Genomic DNA, 24848 nt, shown 5'->3' with positions numbered 1-24848 from the left:
TACAAAAGATGTGCCCAGTGAACATAAATAAAGCACGAGGGCTTATAATATCACTTCTGCAGTGTCAAAATGTGGGTGGTCAGAAATCTTCACAGAATGTGAAAAGCTTTGGTATTTCTGTCTTCCCTACTGGAAAACACAGATGTATGTTCTTACACAATACAAGAAATTTGTCATCTTAACATCTATGAAGTAGGATAAAAATACATTCCCAAACATGCAAAGGCATACTTCAAGTGGCAAATGGCTGCAATGAACCTGGGGTGCCTAGAGGAACCTGCAAACCCCAAAGACCATTCCCTTACCCACACATATATACATATCTTACATATCTATTTTATTTTGTAATTCCACACAACTAATTACTATTCTTAATACAACATTACAGCAATGACTAGGCACAGTGAATCTCAGCATAAAATTAAGTCAGCCAAGACTTACACAGAACCTTATGAATTATGGCTGGAATAACACTCTCCTTACTCTACCAGGAAAACCTGCAGTGCTTAGAGCAAGGGTCACTCACTCAAGTGCCCAGAGATTCTTGCCAATTATTGAGAATGAATAAAGTAGGCTGGCAATTGAACATACAAAGGAAGGAGCCACTCCTCAACTCCGGCCAGTTAGCACAATAATATGGGAATTTGCCCCAATGTTTCCACATCATTTGATTCTTTAAGACAAGAAATCTAGATTTTTAGATGAAATTGCCTGAAAATGCTTACTCTAATTTTTTTTCAAAACACTATGTAAGCCAAACAAAATACCTCTTGCAACTTCAGATTTAGAAAATTAAACTCCCACCCTACAGTGGACATCAACTGCTCTTTTTCCTGCTCAGCATCTATTCTCTGATCTTCTGATTCCCCTTCCCTGAGGGGAAACCATTCCATGTGGTACAGGTAGGGCCTATCAGAGGCAAGGGCACATGCCTCAGGCAGTTCAGAACTTTTCTGTTACAGCCATGGAATTGACTGTATTTTTCCACTGGGATTACTAACCTTGAACTTCCAGGGGCCATCTTGCCTGGCTCTTTGAGAGAGAACATCATCTCAGCCCCTGGATACGGCTATCATGATGGGTCTACTAGAATTTTCAGTTGCGTGAACCTATAAATTCCTTTTTTTGCCTAAGCTAGTATATGTTGGTTCTCTTAAAACCAAAAGGGCCCTAACATGTCCCTAGAAAACTGTGTTGCATAATTCATTCTATAGACTTCGAACAATAAGAAGATCTGTGAGGGACTTCCCTGGTGGTGCAGTGGTTAAGAATCCACCTGCCAGTGCAAGAGACACGGGTTCCAGCACTGGTCTGGGAAGATCCCACATGCCGCGGAGCAACTAAGCCCGTGTGCCACGACTGTTGAGCCTGTGCTCTAGAGCCCGCAAGCCACAACTACTGAGCCTGCACGCCACAACTACTGAAGCCCGCATGCCTAGAGCCTGTGCTCCGCAACAAGAGATGCCACCACAATGAGAAGCCCGTGCACCGCAATGAAGAGTAGCCCCCGCTCGCTGCAACTAGAGAAAGCCCACGCGCAGCAATGAAGACCCAACTCAGCCAAATAAATAAATAAATAACAAATTTATACCCAAAAATTAAGATGAAGAATTAGGTGTGAAATGTATCTAGCATTTTGTCAGGCACACAGTAAGCCCTAAACTAATGTTTGTGTTTTTTCTCAATCCCTCCACTGGAAAACCAGATTGGAAAGCAAGATGCTTGAGGCTTCACTACTAGGAAGAAGGAAAGAAACTTGACACAGCTTCTAGAAACATTAAAATTTTCTATAAATAATCATATTAGTCACTGTGTACAGTTTCTCCAAAGATAGAAGAATTGCTGTTGTCAACAGTTAAACAGGTGTTTATGTAACCCAGGTGTTCATGTAACCCAGGTGTTCATGTAACAGGACTGGAGGAAGTAAGGACAAAGGGGAAAAGTACTGATGCTACAAGGTTAAAGCTGAATTTTTCCACTCAAGGCTGATTTCAAACAAACATCAGTTTTTTATGAAAATGTGTAGAGTCACAGGAGGAGGCCCTGTAGATCTCAGAGAAAGAACAAGATACAAACTGAGTAGAATGTTGCTTTATAGAAGGATAGCAGTGGGAGAAATATTTTGCTGGCCAAATAGAACTTGGAATCTACACACTTCCATCTTAGCATCTGTCACACTACTAAAGTATTCTGCTCACAAATATCTGCACTATCAGACTATAAGCTCCTTGGAGGTAACTTTTGTTCTCATTCCCATCTTTGGAATACCATTGCCCAGCACACAGCAGGTACTCTATAAATGTTGGATGAATTCAACTGAAACTAACACTGAAATCACAAAGGGCTTCAGATTCTAAATAGAGACATAAAAGATTCTTCCTATTGAGAACCAAGGGAGAACATTTTGGGGACATGCTCTGGCTGACATCAACACTGAGCATGACTAAATTAGGAATGATCTAACAACAAGTTAGTCCTAGCAAACAGAGAGGTCATACAGCAGAATCTGAATTTCACAGGCCCTTCTCACGCAAGTGATCACACCTAAGAAGTGACTCTCCTTAGGACTAAAAATACCGAGGAGCAAAACTGACAGCCTGAGCTCCGTACCCTGGTGATGTACCTTTTGATCAAACAGTCCAGTGTTGAGAGGTAACTGAGAATTTTAGATATATGCAAGAAAAAAGTTAATATAGTGAAAACTATGCCATATTGGGACTCACTTACATTTATGAAGGTATATTTTTCTACAAGCTGTTATATGGGATATTCGGGTTTGAAGCAGGGACCCTACCCTAAGCACACTAGGATTCCAGGAAGCACCCTGTCAGAGACAAGGCCCTGCATTTGGGGTAAAGAATATGGGTGAAAGTTCAGTTCAGTATCTAATAAAAAGAAAAATAAAACATTTCAAGAAAATTATTCCTACTTGAGTCAGAAGGAATTATCAAAACAAACTGCCCTTCTTGGCTGCAAATTGGGCCTTGATTTTGTGAATGAGAGGAAGGAATTAAAAATTCTAATGTGCGATAAGAGTGGCCCTCATCTGACACTGCATCTGGTCAGTATGTAGGTAGGGGAATTGGTAGACCAACAACCACAGGAAGCTCTCCTGGCAAAAAAAATGAAGGTGGGGAAATGAGCTCTAGACCCAGAGATGGTACTAATTATAACGAGTGCATTTGAGGACTACAGAAATGACAGAATTAGGCTTAACAAGTAGAGGTTTGCTCCAAGGGGACCAATAAATGGCAGGCTAAGAATTTAAAGTCATATTATGAATTAGATTTGGCCACCTGACAATAGCTTCAGGTTTTTAAAAGTGTGTGTGTGTGTGTGTGTGTGTGTGCGTGTTATGCATACAGCTCAGACAACTTTGGGCATAGTCTAACTCAGTCTTTTCCTCTGAAGCACAGAGGAAAATGGATTCTAATTTTTACTACTGCAGAGACTGGTTCTCAAAAACAGGGAGCTGGACCACTGGAAAGGTGCTCTACTGCCCTTGACACAGTGAATGGGACGAGAGGGCAGAACTAAGAGAGCACCAAAGAACCTTGTACTCTTATGGCTGTCACAGACAATCCTTTTAGCAGAAAGGTAGTTTATCCCTAGCCTACATTCTTGTTCTGTGAGAGGCAACTGAGAGGTGAAAAGTACAAAACACTTCATCTCACCCCAGTCGCTCACTCCCCTTTTCCGTGGGGTGATGCCTAGTCTGATTCACTCTCTGACTGAGCCAACTATTCACTAATTGCTCTTTACATTTACGTGTGTAACTGCACCACGTTCTGGCTCGATTTTTCAAAGGGTACCTGCCAACATAAATATTCCAGGTCCAAGATAAAACAGAATAATTAAAAACAGCCCTTGTTATCCAATTAGCTGATCATCTCCTATTTGTACACCAAGTTATATTTTCAGTTGTTTTGCCTATCTTCCTCATTCAAGTGAACACAACAGGTTTTAACTTACAAATTGACCATCAAATTTTAAAGGATTAACAACAACAAGGATGGGGGGCAGATGCTGGGGAAGCAGTGTGGGCTTTAGAGGAAAGGAAGGTCTGAGCTTGGATTCCAAAATCTGCCACTTACTAAGGCTAATCAGTAGAGTGGCAAAAACAATTCATACTTTGTAGGCTGTTACAAATATTAAATGACAGTGACAAAATAATTCTATAAAGAATGTAGTACATAAAAGTCTCTCAAAATTGCATTACATAATAACAGCATGCTCACAGTATCTTAGCATCTGCAGAGCAAAAATAAAAGTTCTCGAAGGCTCCTATTTCTATTCCTAAAATTAAAAGGTTGAAATGAGAGGGGTGAGATGTTATAATTTGTTTTTGGAGAGAAAATATATAGCAGGGGTTGGAGAGGTATCTTTCACCACATGTAAAGTCCATAAGGAGTGTCTACTTGGAGATTTGCTTCAATGCAATCACTATTCTACGAACACCTACTAGTCATTCATTCAGCAAATATATTTAAGTTCTCCCTAGGCTCCAGGCCTGTGGTAAGTGTTGGCGAGACAGCTATAAATAATATAGACACAAGTCTGGCTTTTAAACAGCTTACAGCTTAGCAGGTGAGCTAAGCCAGCACATGAAGGATAAAAGCACTGTTAGCTGTTATAGGAGCACACAGGAAAATATCACCAAATCTTCAAGGGAGATTTCAGGGAAAGTTCACTGTAGGAAGCAATCACCAAAGAGACATCTGAAGAATAAGGAGTGAGCTGAAGGAGGACAAGTTCTAGACAGACAATAGCATGTGCAAAGGTTCTGAGGTCAAACAATGCTGAAAATTCAAGAATTACAAGTAGTTTAGTCCTACCAGAACTTTGGGCACAACCTGGATGAGTAAGTACAAAGGGGGGACAAAGCAGAGATAAAAGAATAGGTAGTGACTTCCCTGGTGGTCCAGGGGTTAAGACTCGGTGCTCCCAATGCAGGAAGCCCAGGTTTGATCCCTGGTCAGGGAACTAGATCCCCCATGCCACAACTAAGATCCCATGTGTGGCGACAAAGATCCCGCATGCCACAACTAAGACCCGGCGCTGCCAAAATAAATAAATAAATATTAAAAAAAAAAAAAGTAGGTAGACAATGCAGTTAGCAAGGTAAGCAGGAGTCAGATCATGAAGTAAAGACCATTCACGCTAAAGAGCTCTGAGTTAATCCTGGAGACACAGGGAAGTTCCTGAAGAGTCAGAACAACATGATCAGATTTGCCTTTTAGGAAGCTTACTCAACTGTAGTGTGAGAAAAGAACATGTGGGAACTCTCTTAAATCATATAAAGAAACTACCTTAGAAGAAAAAACCCCAAAACCCCAACCAAATGTTAAAAAGAATCTCAGCTGTTTTAGAAATAAAAGATTTACTTGGCAATTTAAAGGAAAAAAATGTTAAAGCCCAAAGGCTACGATGACCTGCAACTGTAGCATAATGAAAGATAAGGCTCTGCATCTCAGGTAAGCCTTGTTTCCTAGAAACAAGAGAAAATAAGAGAGGTCCCAACCTGAATCTCTCCGCTTCCTCCCCCCCTGCCCTCTCCAGGCAGCTTACGCCTGCTCAGTCTTTTGTCTTTTCACTTATGGACCCAATTTGAGCAACAAAATAAAACTTTTGTTATAGAAAAGCCTTGGGGAAACTGCAGTGTGCCAAATAGCTTTAAAAAATTAAATGCTAGCAGATGAGAACCAGTTCTGACCCCAAGGTCAAGCAAAACTAATCTTGGCTATTTTGCCAGTGGTCATTAAATAACGAGAATTTCTGTAGGTAGTTTCTAAATTAGAAAGTCTGAGATCTTACTAGTGGGGTGCAAACATGAGCACCAGAGCATAATAATTAGACTTAGATACTTTTCCGAATTTGCCTTTTAAAAATGAATTATGCCATTAAGCACTAAATGCAAGGATTAAAATTTCACAAACTTCTACTTAAATCAAAATGTGGTGACAACTACTGGCACAAAACCAAACACTAAAAGAATCTTAGCTGTTTTAGAAATAAAACATTTGCTTCCAACTTGATGCAAACATTTTTAGGGTCTATGATTAAGCTGATCTGTAAATACAGCATAAGAAAAACAGGTAAGGGAAGTCTTTTATGTGGCAAATAAAAAGCTAATATCAAGATTTTGAAGGATGTTTGGTTGTAACTCACAAAAGACTTGAGACAAAGTAAATGACTATACATTCCTAAAAATTAAAATATGCACATTTTATAGAGTGATTAAAAACATAGGAATTTATCATTACTATAAGACATTTCTTACAAGGTTATGTGTAAATTTAAAAAATAATAATACCACAACTACTTTAGGAAACATAGTCAAATCCATTCCATAGTCCATCCATCCAAAGGAATGGACTCATTATATATATATTTTTAACAATAAGAGAAGGTCTCTACTTTCCATACTTTCTAAAAATAATTAAATAAATTCAATATTTCAAAATGTGCTTTGGGTATTTGTGATTCACCAACTTGCTTAATTATTTCAAAAATCACTATTTCAAAAACTTCCATATTTTTATATACAGTTATTATTTGTTCACTGACCGATGTGAAGAATGATGCAATGGGAACTACATCAATGGTATCCTGGGAGTCAAGATACCATTCATTCATCCATTCATTTCTTTGTTAAACAAATATCTGAGTACTACCTGTGTGCCAGACAATGGGCACTAAAAAAAAAAAAAACTTAAGTCCCTGAAGAAACATAATACTATATTTCATCAAATGTGAGATGCCATCAATAGTAAGACTAACTCTTAACTAATAAAGAAAAACTGTGGGCTTCCCTGGTGGCGCACTGGTTGAGAGTCCGCCTGCCGATGCAGGGGACACGGGTTCATGCCCCGGTCCGGGAAGATCCCACATGCCGCAGAGCGGCTGGGCCCGTGAGCCATGGCCGCTGAGCCTGCGCGTCCGGAGCCTGTGCTCCGCAACTGGAGAGGCCACAACAGTGAGAGGCCCGCGTACCGTAAAAAAAAGAAAAAATGCTTTCAATTAAACTATGATGCAATGCCGTGGATGAATCACATCAGCCTCTCAGTGCTTTGATATTTTTTAAATCTATTCAGAAAAATTTGGCAATTTTTCCTGCCTTCAATACACTGCTTGACATTTTAAATGGCAACCATTTTTTCACAGATCTCAGTACAAAACACAGCTTCATTTACTTTGGGATGTCTTCCTTTCTTGGCTGCCATAAAGCATTCAGTGTTATTAAAGAAAAGAAAATGGAACTGTGATGATTTTGCCAATGGCACATGTTTACTTCACTAATCTAAATTCACATCTCTTGACCTTGTTTTGGTCCTTTACTGTGTGTTCAATAACTTTGTGTTTCAACGCCATATCATAATGGAATCTTTTTGAAGATATCTTAAATGGCAATTAAACCCAACATATGTAGAGCTGACACTGTGTACATAACTCAATTGAAATGATGATACTAAATATAGCTACAACGAAACTTGTACAAGCACAAGCAATTACAACCTGGCCAAATGGCCACCTGACTGACAGCGACTGACAGATGCCATCAAGCGACAGATATATTCCAAATTCAAAGACGTTAAAATGTGAAAAACATTATGTCTTAGAATCAGTAATAGCAGCAAACACTCACACAGCACTATGAGGAAAGCACCATTCTATGTAGTTTACATACATTATGCCACGAAAACTTGTAAGGTAGATAGATTATGTGCCTCTAGATGAGGAAACTGAGGCTTGGGGGCTAGGGGGTGTTTGAGTAACCTGCCCCAATATCACAAAGCTAGCACGTGCCAAGGTTAGCTTTTGAATCCAGGCAGTCTGGGCTATGCTTTTAACCATTATGTCATGTGGTCTCTTAAGTTATTAATCAATAACTAGCTTTGTGACCTAACCCGAATCGTTAGAGACTCCTTTCCTTACCTGGAAAAGGAGAAAAATGGAATGGATGATTATGGAGCCCTTTCCCAGGATGAAAATATTATAATTCTATAATCTTCTATAGTAAAATGTTATCACCATGGTAGTCTCTCCTTAACCCAATACAATTCTAAGACCTTCACTGACATTAGTGATTAGTGAAAGGAATGTAACTTTTACTATTAGTCTAAAATACACACACTTAGAAAGGTATTAAGAAACAGACACACATGTACCACCATTTCTCTTTTTCAGGTTGACGGCAAAAGGCTGACTGTAGACACAAATGATCCAATTTGTGGGTTTTACTCTGCCTGTGTACTACATTTATGATAGAAATTTAGCCATTTAAAATTTTAATCCAAAATTAACAAATGATTTCAATGTGTCCATTGAACATACACACACTGCATAGTCCTTTGTTCTTTCTTTAAAAATTCTTTTCATTTATGAGGGAAAAAACAATAGATTAATAACAGATGCAAATATGGCAACATTTTCTCTCTTGACCCAATTTAAGGGTGGAATTAAATGTGCATTACACACTTGACAACTCTTCTGCCCCAAGGCGGGGTGGGCTGTCACACTCTTTGGATTTTCTACAGGCCACGCCAGCTGCCCTCCCTCCTCGGTAACCTTCCTTCAGACCCACAGCCTCTGATCATAAGGCAACACAATGCTGCTTAAAATAATTCCTCATAGTTCATTTTGAAGTTGTCTACAGAAGGAGAGTTAATAAAGGAAAGAGATCGCAAGGTGCAATGTGTTTAAAGCTTTCATTATTTATTCACAAACATCAAATACTGTATCAGTTTTGGGCCTTGCTTTTCTCTTTTATATACACATACACATGCAGACAAAATAATCTGCCCCAACGGAAATCAGAGAAAACATTAAAAAGATTTCTGGGGAAAAAAGGAATATAAGTGAACTGTTGGCAAAAGTAGGCTTAAAAAACAAGTGAGAAGATGCTCAAAGATGAAAGGCCCCCTAGCCAGTACACAGAATTTTACTATTACATACCTTCCCATGCTGCCCAGCTCTTTCATAACAAATGACAACATCTTCCCACATTTCTAGCTTCTCAAATATCTGAAGGGCTGAACTGGTACATCCCAACTCAAAGAGTAAACTTGCAAGCTGGCGCTAGAAAATCAAGTTAAAATAATGAACAATCCTTTACACAAAGACAGATTCCTATTCCACTTGTAGGTCTATCCAATCTGCCATTTTAAGCATCTGCTTACTGTATTAAATGCTTAATTTCTACAATTCAACCTCTACTAATTAGAAATTTGCAATCATTCAATACTTACCTTTACTTTAGCAAGCCTCTTTAGAGGGGGTAAGGAATTAAAAAACAATATAGGAACTGTTCAAAGCACTCAATATATCAATTTTTTCCCAAGAATTCAGAACTTAAAAGGCAAAATCTGTATTTCTTCATTACCTAGAGATTCTATATAGGACAATCTCTGTTGTAAAGCTGATATCCAATAAATCAATTTTTAAAACTCTAGTTAGAATGGCTATTATCAGAAAGACAAGAAGTAAGTGTTGCTGAGGGCGTGGAGAAAAGGGAACTCTTGTGCACTGTTGGTGGGAATGTAAACTGGTGCAGCCACTACAGAAAACTGTATGGAGGTTCCTCAGGAAGCTGAAAATAGAACTACCATATGATCCAGTAATTCCACTTCTGGGCATATAGCTGAGGAAAATGAAAACACTAATTTATTTTAAGCACATCCTAAAAAACTTAGCTACTAATTTCCCAGTCCTTGGCAGATAAAAGGGTGCAAATTATGGTAAGGTGAGTGAAGGTTAAATATATTCAAAAATAAACATACTGTACAAGTGATCCAACCTGCAGGAATAGAAAAACAATATTAAAAAGGTTTAAAAAGTAGGTGAGACTCTTGAAGGTCTGGTTTCAAAATTCAATACATATTTAAGAGTTAAGAGGCTAATGGACATGGAACATGCAGGACTAACAAACTTAGAAAGTAAAATGAAATATGCCTGAAAATTATAAGCTAACATATTATCGAAATAAATAAAAGCGATGGTCCAATTCTTCTGTATCCTATGAAATACAAGAGAATTTGGCTATTTTAGAATATGTGGTTGGACATTTTCAAAACCTAGCAAACATAGCATGTGGGAGCTGGAATAAATCTTAATGCTCATGTAGTAAGTAGTTTAATCTTTTCATTTAATAGATGAAGAAAGTTATGACATCTAAGCTGATATGATCTTTAGCTAGCAGTAAAGATGAATTCTCTTTTTATAATAAACTATGCTGTTACTTCTTGATCTTTAAAAATAATACATAAAGATATGGTTACTCCCTATTATGAAAGAAAAATGATTTAATTTCTTAATGAAAGAGGATGTTTATCTAACTGCCCAAATATCCTAAAATCCACAGCTTCCTAAGCAGATAAAATAAACACTTAGCCTACATCCTAAATTTATTTGAACAGTATTTAATTTTCCTAATGCTTCTGTTCAGAAACAGAGTAACAGCTACACCCTCAACAGACATGTTTTGTCGTAATAACAGTCTGAGAGGTTTATACACCACAAATCACACAGTACAAAGCAGTTAAATTTCACAGATCAGGGTCAAAAGCATGCCAAAAAGTTCCAGTTTTTAACACCTTCCTGATGAAGAAGCTACTCCTTTTGAGGTGATATAACAAAGCTTTTTTTGTGCCTATGTTTTATTGAGATGCCTTCAATAGATAAAATGAATCCCAATGTGTAATAAACCCCCTCATTTACTCTGTGCTTAAGAATATAACCCACTCTCTAAGAAATCTTATGATGGAGATTCTGAGTCATTGAATTGTGGGTTGGCATTTATAGTTCTAAATCACTACCTATGTGCCTAATCCACAAGAGAGGACAGAAAGCTGGTTAAAATGACAATAGTTACTAAATCATCTAGAAATTTCTGGCTAGCATCATTTAACTCCACTTAGCCACTCTGCACCATAGCTTTCACATCTGTAAAATGGGGCTATTTCACAAAATTGTTGCAATAAAATAATGTGTGTGAAAGGCAGAACAAAATGTGTACCTCATAATAAATGTGCAGTAAAAGCTGGCTGTTATTATTTGTAATAATTACAACCCAATGGAGATACAGGAAAGGAGGTAAACTGGACTAAAAGTTGGGAAACTAGAGATGTAGTTCATGAGCAGCTATATGATCAACATTGGAAAAGTGTAGTTAATTGCACTGGGCCTCAATTTTCTTTTCTGTAGAATTAAGAAACTGGACCACATATCTTAAGTGGCCTTCAGTGCTTAAAATTTTACAAACTAGAGAACCGACGCCTCTTACACAGGAGAACCATGGTGTGGGAGCTAAACTAGGTATTCTCATATCATTAGAAAGAGGAGAGTAGTTAAGGGTATCTCACAATATCAAGTATCGAACAAATGCTTTCATTTACCTTTCGTACACAACTTGCTTAAAAGGTTCATTCTTTAGCAGAAGGTCCTTAAAGGGCTTTTAAACATTGAAAATGAAGACTTCTGTGGTTCTAGTTAATCTAGTTTAAAAATTTTTTTAACGTTATAAAAGTCTAATATCACTTTACTCAAATAGCAGTTTGAAGTAACTGGCAATCCTCAGCTAGATACTTTTATTCTTTTCACTGAAATATTTGAAAACTCAAACATAAACATCTAATGCGTTTATCTTTCAAATGCGAAGTATTTTCCATACCCAATGACAACAACAAAAATACCTGAATGGCCCAATGAGGTGGCACTTGACAGCAATAGAAAATCTTCAGACGTTCCAATACAGACGTAGTCTTATCTTCAAATTGGTCTGCAAGAGCCTTAAAAGCACGTATCATAATCAGAATCTATATGTGCAATAACTTTTTAATATAAACAAGATTCTTATTGCAAGTTATACAAACAGACATATAAACAATAAAGAACACAAGTTACTTTGATAAGGTGATGGGACGTGTGAATTTTTTCTTGAATTTTTGCTCCGCGGCATGTGGGATCTTCCCAAACCAGGGATCGAACCCTTGTCCTCTACATTGGCAGGTAGATTCTTAACCACGGTGCCACCAGGGAAGTCCTTGAATTTCGTTAAATGTTTGAAAAAAACTTTAATCAACATCTATGTAAATTTGTACATTTAAAACTTACCAGGAAAATAGTTTATTTTTATTTATTTAGTTTTTTTGGCGGTACGCAGGCTTCTCACTGTTGTGGCCTCTCCCGTTGCGGAGAACAGGCTCCGGACGCGCAGGCTCAGCGGCCATGGCTCATGGGCCCAGACACTCCGCGGCATGTGGGATCTTCCCGGACCGGGGTATGAACCCCTGTCCCCTGCATCGGCAGGCGGACTCTCAACCACTGCGCCACCAGGGAAGCCCAGGAAAATAGTTTTTTAAATTGAGGTTTCCTATAATAGTTCTTTCAGAGAACTAGCCTTATTAATCAGCCTTTTTACTTTTTCTAAGAAAAACTGTTCTTCAGCATACCTATTTCACAGCCATACTGTCACTGTGACAATGGCACTTTCTAACATAAATCAGAGAAAAATTACATGAAGAACTTCATTTAGGAATTTTCTAACGAATAAAGTGAAATCATAGCGTGTGTCTATTTGATCACAGAGGGTGAGTTCTCTTACTCTTCAGCAAGAGAGACATAGGGCAGGACATTCATTCATGTGAGACCACCCTTAAGGTGCAGTGGATAGCTTCAAGCTGCATGCACTGAGGAATCCCTCTGCTGGTCTGAAATACCTGCACTTTGTACTAAGTAACTGAACTCGAAGAGGCTATGTCAAGAAGCAGACCAACAAGACCAAGATGGCTGACTCTGAGAAAAGGTACCAGGGCCAAATGCAAAGCCAAAGGCTGGCACTAACTGGTAGTCACGTGATGAGTCATCACAAGACCCCACATATTCAGCATCAAAGTGAATGCAGACGCTCGGGAGTCCTAGGCAAATACACAGACAGTAGTTCCATTACCGTGATCATCTTCACCTGCCTCCTCATTCGCTATACAGTAAGCATATATGTTCTTTCTGTTTTATACGGAGACCTCTCAACTGTGAATTATCATGACCTTTTTTGCATAATGCAGTGCTCAAATTTTCTTTTTATGGCAATTGACTAATTTTCACAGGCCTATCATATAAGGATTAGATGGCAACAATACGTCAACGTTAATTTTCTGATGTTAATGCACATACTGTAGTTATGTAGGAGAGCGTCCATGTATGAAGCTCTATGTTTGCAACTTACTTTCCAAAACTTCAGGATACAAAAGACAGCTGGTCCTGTACTTAAAACTTTTCTGTAAGTTTGAAATTTTTTTCAAGTTTTTATGAAATTAAAATTGAAAATTTCAAAAACAACAAAAAAAAGTAAGAGGTAGCAAGTTCAAACTTCCTCAGGAGAAAGAAAAGGACAAGAATCTAACAAATCCCACTATAAGTAAGAGGAGACCAGTTTCTGAGCAGGGGAACTGCTCCTCAATTGGGAGAGAAGGGAAGTTCTCTATATTATAATAGGTGGGAGATATATTTGTTAGTCTAAGAATACCCTGCAGAATGAGAAAACACTCATTACATCACTTCTTTGACAATCCAAGATGTTATTCAATCAAATCAGTCAGAACAAACTGAGTCATAACCAGACTCCTAAACCATCTTGATCAAAATATTTTTAAAGCTTTCTGGCCTTACTTCAGAGAAACTTAATAGCAAAAAGGTTGCATGCTTCTGCCCAAAGCTATTTAGTTGTAGGAGAGAGAGAAGAGAAGAAAAACCTCTGGCTGAATACATATGCTTACAATACATAAATAGAAGGTTCACTGAATTACTTCATTAAGGAGGGCAACTTTTCCCTTTTATCAAATTCTTTTTATTCCTTTGGAAAGAAAAAATAAATAATGCTTATTTAATAATTAAAAGCCAAAAGCAACATCCCAACATTTACTTTTAAAGTCTTAATTACATGCAAGACGTCTTTAATTACATGCAAGACATCTGATTTTCAAACAAAACTCACGCTGTTTGCTGCACTTACTGCATCTAGCTAAAACGTATTAATCAGTGCTCAGTAAATACTTCCTAATTTATTAATAAACAGATTTATTATGTATTTCAGATACTTTTAGATGATCTCAGAGTGTCTCTGGTACTCTCAGATACTCTCCAAAATGTCAGAGACCACCGGAGAGAGCAGAGAATGAACATTTATTTGAATCTGATACCATAAATAAGCCCCTGTACAAGTACAGCCATGCTTTATAGAACTCGAATAGGCCATGTGTATGATAAAGATTAAAAACAGAATTCTAACCTATTTTCACTCCTGCACAGAATATACTTCCTCCTACCTTAAATATGACAACCACCTAAAGATTCACCTACCAATAAAACCAAGAACATCAAATTAATTTGTCTATTTCCTCTACTGAATTCAAAGTACTCTCTTATTTGCTAACTCACTCCAAATACAGGAACTTATTTACAATGCATCTCTAGGTTTTTCAGAGCAGGATTATTTCTAGTGACTCATTCTGGAATAATCCCATTATAGTCAAATGAGCTGGAGTCCTTTACAAGAAAAAGAGTACTGATAGGTGAAGTGGCCTGCCTGCTGTTCTAGGTCAACCTCCAACAAGCAAGTCATTTAAACACAAAGGCACTCATCTACGAAATGATTTTCTAAATGATCTTTTGCACTCCAAACACTCTGAGAATATGGCTTTATCAAAAGAGTATTTTGTTTAATTTCAAGCATCTGAGGAGGTTGCTAGTTTCAGGTACCATTAGCCGAACACAAGCATCAGGTTCATTCCTCAGGGGCAAACTGTACCAAATTGGTCTGGAAGACAACGGCAGGACATTAAGTCCTAGGAGAATGGGACTGAATGAACAGCAAGCCCGAGCTCCTGCCGTGTATACGTGTGTGTGTGAAAGTGGACAGAAACAGTAGCTCAGAGACAAACTGGCACTTTGTAAGCTTTCACACACCCCCAGAAATTGAGGTAAATGACCTCTGAAGCAGTGTCCTACCCTTTCACTTGCCATTGTCTCTCTCCAGTTTCTAAATTTCATGTATTTCACACCTGAAAGTCATGGGCACTTGGTCATAAGTTAAAACTGATATGAGAAGTTGCCTTTAAGGGAAAATGGTAACATCCGAAATGGAGAGAGAGAGAGAGAGAGAGAGAGAGAAATGAATATACCCTAGACCAATCATTAAGAGTTGAAAGCAAGCAGAGTGTACATAGGAGGGTGACAGAAGAAATGTGGATAAACGGGAAAGACGATGAGTAAAGAGTAAGGAAGAGTCTAGAGCTCAGTCAGCAGGTGGGGGGACAGCCAAGTCACAGAAAATCCAGGTATGATAACTGCTGGGAGACATCAAAGATGACCTCATGATGTATAAACTACTGTGATATGAAACTGTTTTCAAGTTTTAAGACTCCCTTTTAATGTCTTTTTCTCCCCAAACTCCATCACAAAGCATTTATACTTTGAGTGTCCTTTGAGACAACGTGCTTGTGCATATAGATTCTCTAACCCCAAACAATAACGACTCTCCAGCCTTCCAGAAGCCACTGTACCAGAGGTCAGGAGATACCTCTAAGGAATGGGGAATAAAAGATACCTCTAAGGAATGGGGAATAAAACCCTGGAAAACAATGATGGGTCCTCTCTTTTCAATGCTCTGTTTTCAGTAGCGAAAGAACTTCTTCCCTCCAAAAAACTAGAGAAGATCAAAACTACATTTTAAAATTAGCACATGGAGAATGACTTAGTATAGAAGGACAATTCTGAACAAGGTCTGGTATGATTTAGACTTTTATTTATGTGCTCGTATCTAAAAGTATGGCACACATATCTTCAAAAGAACAGAGCTAGTCCCTAAGGACCTACACTTTCACTGAAGGCTATTCTTTCTTGCTTGCGTGATATCAAAGTGTTTATCCACTTTCTGAAGAGCCAAGTAGAAATTAGCTGATAATCTAAAAGGTATGATTGATCATATGCCAAATCACCTTGCTTTTTTGTGCATGGAGAGTGTGTGTGTGTGTGTGTGTGTGTGTGTGTGTAGGAGGGTGGGATTTATTATAAAAATACGTACTTAATCAAATATATCCAACAGTTGGGCTGAACTGCTCTCTTTGACAGGAGTCTGCAGTCATTCCACCATGATTCAGAGTGGTGAAGCTAACTGCCATCTCAAACTCCCAAGCCCAAGAAAACTTCTAATAGGAACAAGGGGAATGAGAATCAAAACCTATCAACAACCAACTAAGTATCAACACCACCATTAAACCTATTGTTAATTCAGTTTTACCTTGTGTATAGGGAATTGCAGGGAATCAGAGAGATTAAAAAAATGGCTTGCCCAGGCTTCCCCGGTGGCACAGTGGTTAAGAATCCACCTGCCAATGCAGGGGACACGGGTTTGAGCCCTTGTCCAGGAAGATCCCACATGCCACGGAGCAGCAAAGCCCATGCACCACAACTACTGAACCTGCACTCTAGAGCCCGTGAGCCACAACTACTGAAGCCCGTGCACCTAGAGCCCATGCTCCGCATCAAGAGAAGCCACCACAATGAGAAGCCCGCGCACTGCAACGAAGAGGAGCCCCTGCTCACCACAACTAGAAAAAGCCCGCACACAGCAGCAAAGACCCAACTCAGCCATTCATTCATTCATTCATTTTTTTAAAAATGGCTTGCCCAAAGTTTAAAGCTATGAAATAGGTGAGCCTGTCTGATTCCAAACACTAAGTTGACAGCTTCATTAAAACCTTACCTCCTAAGTGGAAATTATCAGAGCTGTGAAAATAAAAAGCAGCTTCTCACTGGAAAAATACTGAGAACTCTAATTAACTGGGTTTTTCCCCACCTAACCACATAATATGGGAGTCAGGGTGTGGCCTGGCCAAGAAGATCTTTAATCACTACTTCCTGTTCCAAAGACTTTTATGTGTTGGCTGGTAGGAGCTGGGTCTACTAAAGGGGGCTGGGAGAGCCTAGATGTCTTTTTTATGATTCCAGACAGAAGAGATGAACATAAAGAGGGAGGCTTCAAGGAAGCCCACACAAGGATCTTGGAACATTCCCCTTAGTCACACCTTAGCAGTTCTTAAACCATTTCGTTTCAGGACCTCTTTATATTTATTTTTTTAATTAATTTTTATTGGAGTATAGTTGCTTTACAATGTTGTAGGACCTCTTTAAACTCTTATAAATTATTGAGGGACTCCAAAGAGCTTTTGTTTGTGTGGGCTATCATCTATCAATATTTATCATATTAGAAATTAAAACTGAATAAAATTTAAATATTAATCCATTCTAAAAGAAAATAATGAATCTATTACATTAACATACATAATATGTTTCATGAAAAATAACTATATCTCCCCCCCACCCCCAAAAAAAAAGTCTTGAAAAGATTGACAATGTCTTGGGAATTCCCTGGCCGTCCAGTGGTTAGGACTCCGAGCTTCCACGGCTGGGAGCCCGCGTTCAATTCCTGGTCAGGGAATTAAGATCCTGCAAGCTGAGTGGCACAAAGAAAAAAGTAAAAAAAAAAACTGTCAATGTGTTACATTTTTGCAACTGTCTTTAATGTCTGGCTTAATAGATGACAGCTATTCTGTCATCTATTCTCATACCATCTTCTGTAGTCAATCTGTTACAATGTGATGTTTTGGTTGAAATTTATGAAGAAAATTTGGCCTCATACAGATAGGTAGTTGGAAAAGGGAGAAGTATGTTAACAGCTTTTTCAGTTAATTGTGCATATTATTCTTTGATACTACATCAAAATTCAAAATGTGGTGGCTTCTAAGAGTTACCTGCAATGTGGAATTTGAAATCCTATCAATGAATGTTTCCCTGTTACATTAAATACCCTGTTACACTAAAATCCACTGGTCTAAAAAAAAAACAAAAAACTACTCACTGATGTATCTTGAACTTTGAATGGATCTTTTACCCATGCTTGATTTTTCACATCATGCATTAGTCATTTGGAAAATGTGCAGATTTACAAATGTTGACATATTTCATATAATATTAAAAATTGTATGCATTAATATCACCAATAATCTCACAAGAAAACTCTCAGCCCAGTACTTGAAGTATTGGAAAGCTGTCAAATTCATAACTGCATATAAAAGATTTCCAAAAGTCTCATTTTTTTTCTTAAAAGCTCAAAATTTCATCACTGGTAAGAAATACTGTCAATTATTTTCCTAGAAGTGATGAGCTCACTTCATTCATTTTTAAGAAAATTTCTGCCAAATACCCAAGTATGAATACGCATAGTCTGTCAATAGTTCTTCTTAGTAAAAACTGTGTTTCCTAGGAAAAGCAACTCGCTTAGCTTTTCTTGAGACAACCACTGTACTTCAGCATGCAGCACAAGTGTTTTGCAAGTACTTCCCAGTTCATCACGTAAAATATTAAAAAGCACGCTGTCAAGGGTGAAGACTTAATAAAATAATATTTACTGCTTTATCAAAGACATTCATAAACAAAACTGTCTTGGGACTTCCCTGGTGGTTCAGTGGTTAAGAATCCACCTTCCAATGTAGGGAAACATGGGTCAATCCCTGGTTGGGGTACTGAGATCCCACATGCCATGGGGCAACTAAGCCCGCATGCCGCAACTATTGAACCCACGCACTCTAGAGCCAGCGTGCGACAACTAGAGAGCCCGCATGCCACAACTACTGAGCCCAGGCACTCTGGAGCCGTGCACCACAGCTAGAGAGAAGCCCGCGTACCACAACAAAAGATCCTGAGTGCCACAACAGAGATACCACACGTTGCAACTAAGAGACCCAACACAACCAAAAAATAAATAAATTTTAAAAAAAACAAAAAACAAAACTGTCTTTTCTTTTTTTTAAGCTACAAACTCGTGGTGGTGAAGCACAGGATGACTACCAGCACAGTATGGTGTCCTGACCTTGATTCCGGTTAAGGGGCCAACAGTGTGACCCCCCATTGCTTCTAGTGATTCAGTATCAACACAGTGACAAGATAAATAGTATCTTAATATTGTTGTGAAGACAGTTGTGACCTTGGACACTCTGAAAGGGCTGAGGAGCCTCGGGGCTCCACAATCACCCCCTGAGAACTGCTGCCTGAGAACTGGGAGATGCACAATCTCTCGTGCCTTCCCCAGACGCTGCCCACCTCCAACCTTCTCCCACAACTTCTCCAGGGGACCCTGCTTAGTATTTAAGGCAATACTTAGAAGTTCTCCTTTATTATCTTGTCTTAAAAGATTAGGAAATGAGAAAAGTCAGTCTGTTTACAGTCTGCAAGTATCATAAGAGTGCAAAGAATATTTATTAAAACTTAAATGAATGTTTTAAATTCCCAGTATTATCCTTACTAAAAAAGTTAAAATAGTTAAGTCTAATAATAATTACACCTACTTTCCTGAGCAGCCCCAGTCAGATGCAAAGCATCTGTTCCTCAGCCAGCTCAATTCCACCTGGCCCTCGTCTGCAGCCCTCAGTAATACTCACCTCTAAGGTTCCTTCTGGCACCCAGCCCCCTGTTAAATCACAACGCTGGCCTCCAGGCCTTGGTAAATGCCCTTTTAGTCTCTGTTCTGTTTGTACTTGGATGTAAGACAGTAAAATATCTGGAGCTACAAAAGATTAACAATCTGCCTCTGTCAGGGGCAGTCTCTTCCAAACGCACCCATAATCACCACCCTCACCAGACCTTGAATTTCTGTAGGATGGGCTGAAGAGCCATATATATATATATAATATATATATATATTTTTTTTTACTTTTGTCTGCGTTGGGTCTTTGTTGCTGCGTGCAGGCTTCCTCTAGTTGCGGCAAGCAGGGGCCACTCTTGGTTGCGGTGCACAGGCTTCTCATTGTGGTGGCTTCTCTTGTTGTGGAGCATGGGCTCTAAGCGTGCGGGCTTCAGTAGTTGTGGCTCCGAGGCTCTAGAGCACAGGCTCAGTAGTTGTGGCACACGGGCTTACTTGCTCCACGGCATGTGGGATCTTCCCGGACCAGGGCTCGAACCGTGTCCCCTGCATTGGCAGGTGGATTCTTAACCACTGCGCCACCGGGGAAGCCCCATGCAGAGCTATATTTTAATAAGCACCTTGGAAGTGGTTCATATGTTCAGGCAAGTTTGAGAAATGTTGTATAAGGCTCATAAGATGTACACAGGGTGCTGTCCCAGGAAACACCAATGTGTCAGTTCAATCAACACAATCTGACTCTGTCAAAGACCTTCAGTGTGCCCCTACTGGAATCTGACTGAAGTTAGCATTTAGTGCCTTTAGAAGTGTGCTTTAAGTGGGTGTACTTTATTCCATTCCACTAGTAAGTTTCTCTGCTGTTACTGAGTTTTCACTGTCCTGTAACTTTCTAGGTTTTCAAAATATTTTTTTAACTATTAACAATATTTTATGTTGTTTATCGCTTCTCCCTTCTTTTATCTCACTTATTTATGAACTAATTGTTGCCTATATTTTTACTAATCTATTATCACGAAACTCACATCCTGGTTCAGCCCATCAGCCTCTGTCCAGGCATCCCCCTTTCTTGGCCTTAGCAGAAGCCAGTTTCACTCACCCAGGTGCACGTTCTTTTCCCACACGGGACTGCATCCTGATATTGTGTACAATCCATTTCCTCTCCTTTCACCTAAATTGTAGGCATTCAGATGCTGAGTTCTGCAACCAAACATTCCTCACAAAAGCCTCTATTCATTTCTTCCTGCCTATGCTGGTTCAACCCCTTTCCCCCAGATGATGCCAAGTCTTCCACTGATATCTTCTTTCTCAGAGCTTCCTGAGAATACAGCATGGTGAATAAAAGCATGGACTTCAGGGGTTTCCCTGCTGGTTCAGTGGTTAAGAATCTGCCTGCCAATGCAGGGGACACGGGTTCGAGCCCTGATCCAGGAAGATTCCACGTGCTATGGAACAACTAAGCCCGTGCGCCACAACTACTAAGCCTGCACTCTAGAGCCCACGAGCCACAACTACTGAGCCCAGACACCACAACTACTGAAGCCCGCGTGCGTAGAGCCCGTGCACTGGAACAAGAGAAGCCACTGCAATGAGAAGCCCGTGCACCGCAACGAAAAGTAGCCCCCGCTCGCCACAAGTAGAGAAAGTCCGCGCACAGCAACAAAGACCCAACTCAGTCAAAAATAAATAAAATAAATAGATTAAAAAAAAAAAAGCATGGATTTCGAAATCCAAGACAGACCTGGTGTGAATTCAATTAGACCTTGGGTAAGTCACTTATATTTTCTGTGCTTCAGTTTCTTCACCAGTAAAAATATAAATAGTGCCTACTCCCTAGGATTATTTAGAACCTGGCACATAAGTATCCAGTAAACGGTAGTAACTGTACACAGTTCTGAATAAACAGTAGTAACTATAATGACTCCAAAAAAAAAAGCATGGCTACAGTCACAGGAGCAAGTTCTAGTATACTTTTCAATAACTTTCAAGCGCTACATGTGGTTATTAACGCAGGTGAAGTACAAAGCCAGAACGGAAGACATGATTTTCATATCTCAGATATTTGAAAAACTCAATGGCGGGACTCAGCACACTAAACGTGAAGCATTGTACTTATCTCAATGTTTTTAGATTTTCTAAATCTAAAGCATTCTATTCTAGGTAGTAATGATTGCTTTCAGTGAGTTATGAAGGATTGGGCAGTTTTCTTTTCCTGTACCTCCTTTAAAGTCAGGATAATAGAAACAGTCAACATTTACTGAGGGTTTACTATGTGCCAGGTGCTATTTGGAGTGTTTCACAAATATTAAGTCATTTAACCCCTCAGTATCTGAATGAGGTGGGCATTACCGCTCTCTCCATTCTCCAGATAAGGGAAGTGAAGCATAAGAGGTTAGGGTGCTTAGCCTTGGCCACAGTACGTGACATCTCTTCCTCTTGGATTGTGAGGTCTATGGACAATAAAATCTGGTGCTTTTCTGACAACAGACATTCTGACACTGAAGCAGGCAGAGAAAAGCAGAGATGAGAAAAGAGAGAAAGACCCGATGATCTCTTCGAGCCTTGAATCCAGCTAACTATGGGATCGGAATACCCCTAGACTTCCCAGTTACTATAACAGTCAACCAATTTCCTTTTTTACAGACAGTTGGAATTGGGTTTCTGTCCCTTACAACTAAAAGTTTCCTACTGAGACCTGTCCTTGAATTGTACTAAAGTAGAAGTATAAAAAGTCTCAAAAAGCTCTAAACTTCAATCTGTCCATTACAAGCACCTTATATTTAAAAAAGGATATTTAAAGTATAAAAAGCAAATGTAACTTCTCAAATTTTGAAGCCATACCCCCTCGTGGGGTAAGCCAAATACGGCCAAGGTCAGCTTGAATTACTACATCACGTGCTCCCCTCCACCTCCTGTAATCCATAATGACAGCCATATATTCCACTCAAGCAAATAGCTGCACATCAAGGTCAATGCCAAGCCTGCCAAATATAATTCATGTGGATGTACTTTCATGAAGAAGATATGTGAAAATGTAATAGAGCAGGTGCATATTATGAGACACCAAAACTTCAGAGAGCAGTCTGCAATGCAGAACAAATGACCAGTTTGTAATACAGAGGAAAAGCTCTGTTTTATGGTATATTGAGAAATACAGTGAACATATTTCGAGATAATTAAGTAGCTAATTCATGAACTCCGGTCTCTTATCATTTCCTTTTTTTTTTTTCTCATATCTTTTTTTTGGGGGGGCAGCACGTGGGCCTCTCACTGTTGTGGCCTCTCCCGTTGCAGAGCACAGGCTCCGGATGCGCAGCCTCAGCGGCCATGGCTCACGGGCCTAGCCGCTCCGCAGCACGTGGGGTCTTCCTGGACCGGGGCACGAACCAGTGTCTCCTGCATCAGCAGGTGGACTCTCAACCACTGCGCCGCCAGGAAAGCCCAATATCTTTATTGGAGTATACTCACTTTACAATTCTTATCACTTCTTCTAATGACCACAAAGGGTAGCGATTTATGCATGCAGTTTATCATTTTTTAGGAAACCCTAAAAGAAAAAACTGAAATTCCTTTACCTCTTCCCCCTTAAAAAAAATACAACCAACCAAACTGTGAATTACTACCCGCTGAGACCTCTACGTTACCCTCAGTGTGATCACAGTGATTGCTCTGTTCCTGTTAGCTTTGGCACTCGACTGAAGATTTGGACTGCAGGATATTACAAAGGCTGGTCTCTACTGCTCTCAGATTGCTAAATTGCCAGATGAAAATATAATCTTTAATTCAGCTAACTCTCAATTATTCCTGCTAATAAGTAGGTAATTAAAAATTAAACATAGAGAAGAAAAGGACTTACAAAAACAAACCCAAAACGTTTAAGAAAATGGTAATATGAACACAAATTTTGATGGCTACCTTAAAAGTGAATGGATTAAATGCTCCAACCAAAAGACACACGCTTGCTGAATGGATACAAAAATAAGACCCATATATATGCTGTCTACAAGAGACCCACTTCAGACATAAGGACACATACAGACTGAAAGTGAGGGGATGGAAAAAGATATTCCATGCAAACGGAAATCAAAAGAAAGCTGGAGTGGCAATACTTATATCAGATAAAACAGACTTTAAAATAATGTTACAAGAGACAAGGAAGGACACTACATAATGATCAAGGGATCCATCCAAGAAGATACAACAATTATAAATATATATGCACCTAACAAAGCAGCACCTCAATACATAAGGAAACTGCTAACAGCAATAAAACAGGAAATGGACAGTGACACAATAACAGTGGGGGACTTTAACACCTCACTTACACCAATGCACAGATGACCCAAACAGAAAATTAAAACGGAAACAGAAGCTTTAAATGACACAACAGACCAGAAAGATTTAATTGATATTTATAGGACATTCCATCCAAAAACAGCAGATTACACTTTCTTCTCAAGTGCGCACAGAACATTCTCCAGGAGAGATCACATCTTGGGTCACAAATCAAGCCTCAGTACATTGAAGAAAACTGAAATCATATCAACCATCTTTTCTGAACACAACACTATGAGATTAGAAAACAATTACAGGGAAAAAAACGTAAAAAACACAAACACATGGAGGCTAAACAATATGTTACTGAATAACCAAGTGATCACTGAAGAAATCAAAGAGGAAATCAAAAATACCTAGAAACAAATGACAATGAAAACACGATCACCCAAAACCTATGGGATGCAGCAAAAGCAGTTCTAAAAGGGAAGTTTATAGCTATACAAGTCTACCTCAAGAAACAAGAAAAATCTCAAAAAAACAATCTAACGTTACACCTAAAGGAACTAGAGAAAGAAGAACAAACAAAACCCAAAGTTAGCAGAAGAAAATAAATTATAAAGATCAGAGAAGAAATAAATGAAATAGAATCAAGAAAACAATAGCAAAGATCAATAAAACTAAAAGCTGGTTCTTTGAGAAGACAAACAAAATTGATAAACCATTAGCCAGACTCATCAAGAAAAAGAGGGAGAGGACTCAAATCAATAAAATTACAAACGAAAAGGAGAAGTTACAACAGACACTGCAGAAATACAAAGCATCCTAAGAGATTACTACAAGCAACACCATGCCAATGAAATGGACAACCTGGAAGAAATGGACAAATTCTTAGAAAGGTATAACCTCCCAAGACTGAACCAGGAAGAAATAGAAAATATGAACAGACCAATCACAAGTAATGAAATTGAAACTGTGATTAAAGATCTTCCAACAAATAAAAGCACAGGACCAGATGGCATCACAGGTGAATTCTATGAAACATTTACAGAAGAGCTAAGACCTATCCTTCTCAAACTCTTCCAAAAAATTGCAGAGGAGG

The 24848-nt window shown here is 39.0% G+C and overlaps 1 protein-coding gene across 2 annotated transcripts in view; it reads right to left on the bottom strand.

Annotated features, from left to right (window-relative positions):
• TTC27 (tetratricopeptide repeat domain 27) overlaps positions 1-24848 on the bottom strand; it is a 180497-nt gene that overhangs the window by 65273 nt on the left and 90376 nt on the right. For both annotated transcript variants that reach the window (XM_024732349.1, XM_024732340.1), the window contains exons 11-12: positions 11691-11786; positions 8956-9078 (exon numbers count right to left, since the gene is read on the bottom strand). In XM_024732349.1, the coding sequence (XP_024588117.1) occupies positions 8956-9078; positions 11691-11786 (219 nt within the window). The remainder of the gene's footprint in view (positions 1-8955; positions 9079-11690; positions 11787-24848) is intronic.

The sequence above is a fragment of the Neophocaena asiaeorientalis genome, unplaced genomic scaffold (assembly GCF_003031525.2).
Source record: "Neophocaena asiaeorientalis asiaeorientalis breed wild unplaced genomic scaffold, Neophocaena_asiaeorientalis_V1.1 scaffold18, whole genome shotgun sequence".
Classification (NCBI taxonomy): domain Eukaryota; kingdom Metazoa; phylum Chordata; class Mammalia; order Artiodactyla; family Phocoenidae; genus Neophocaena; species Neophocaena asiaeorientalis.
Note: the sequence above shows the minus strand (reverse complement) of the source record. Positions and strands in the feature narration are given on the sequence as shown.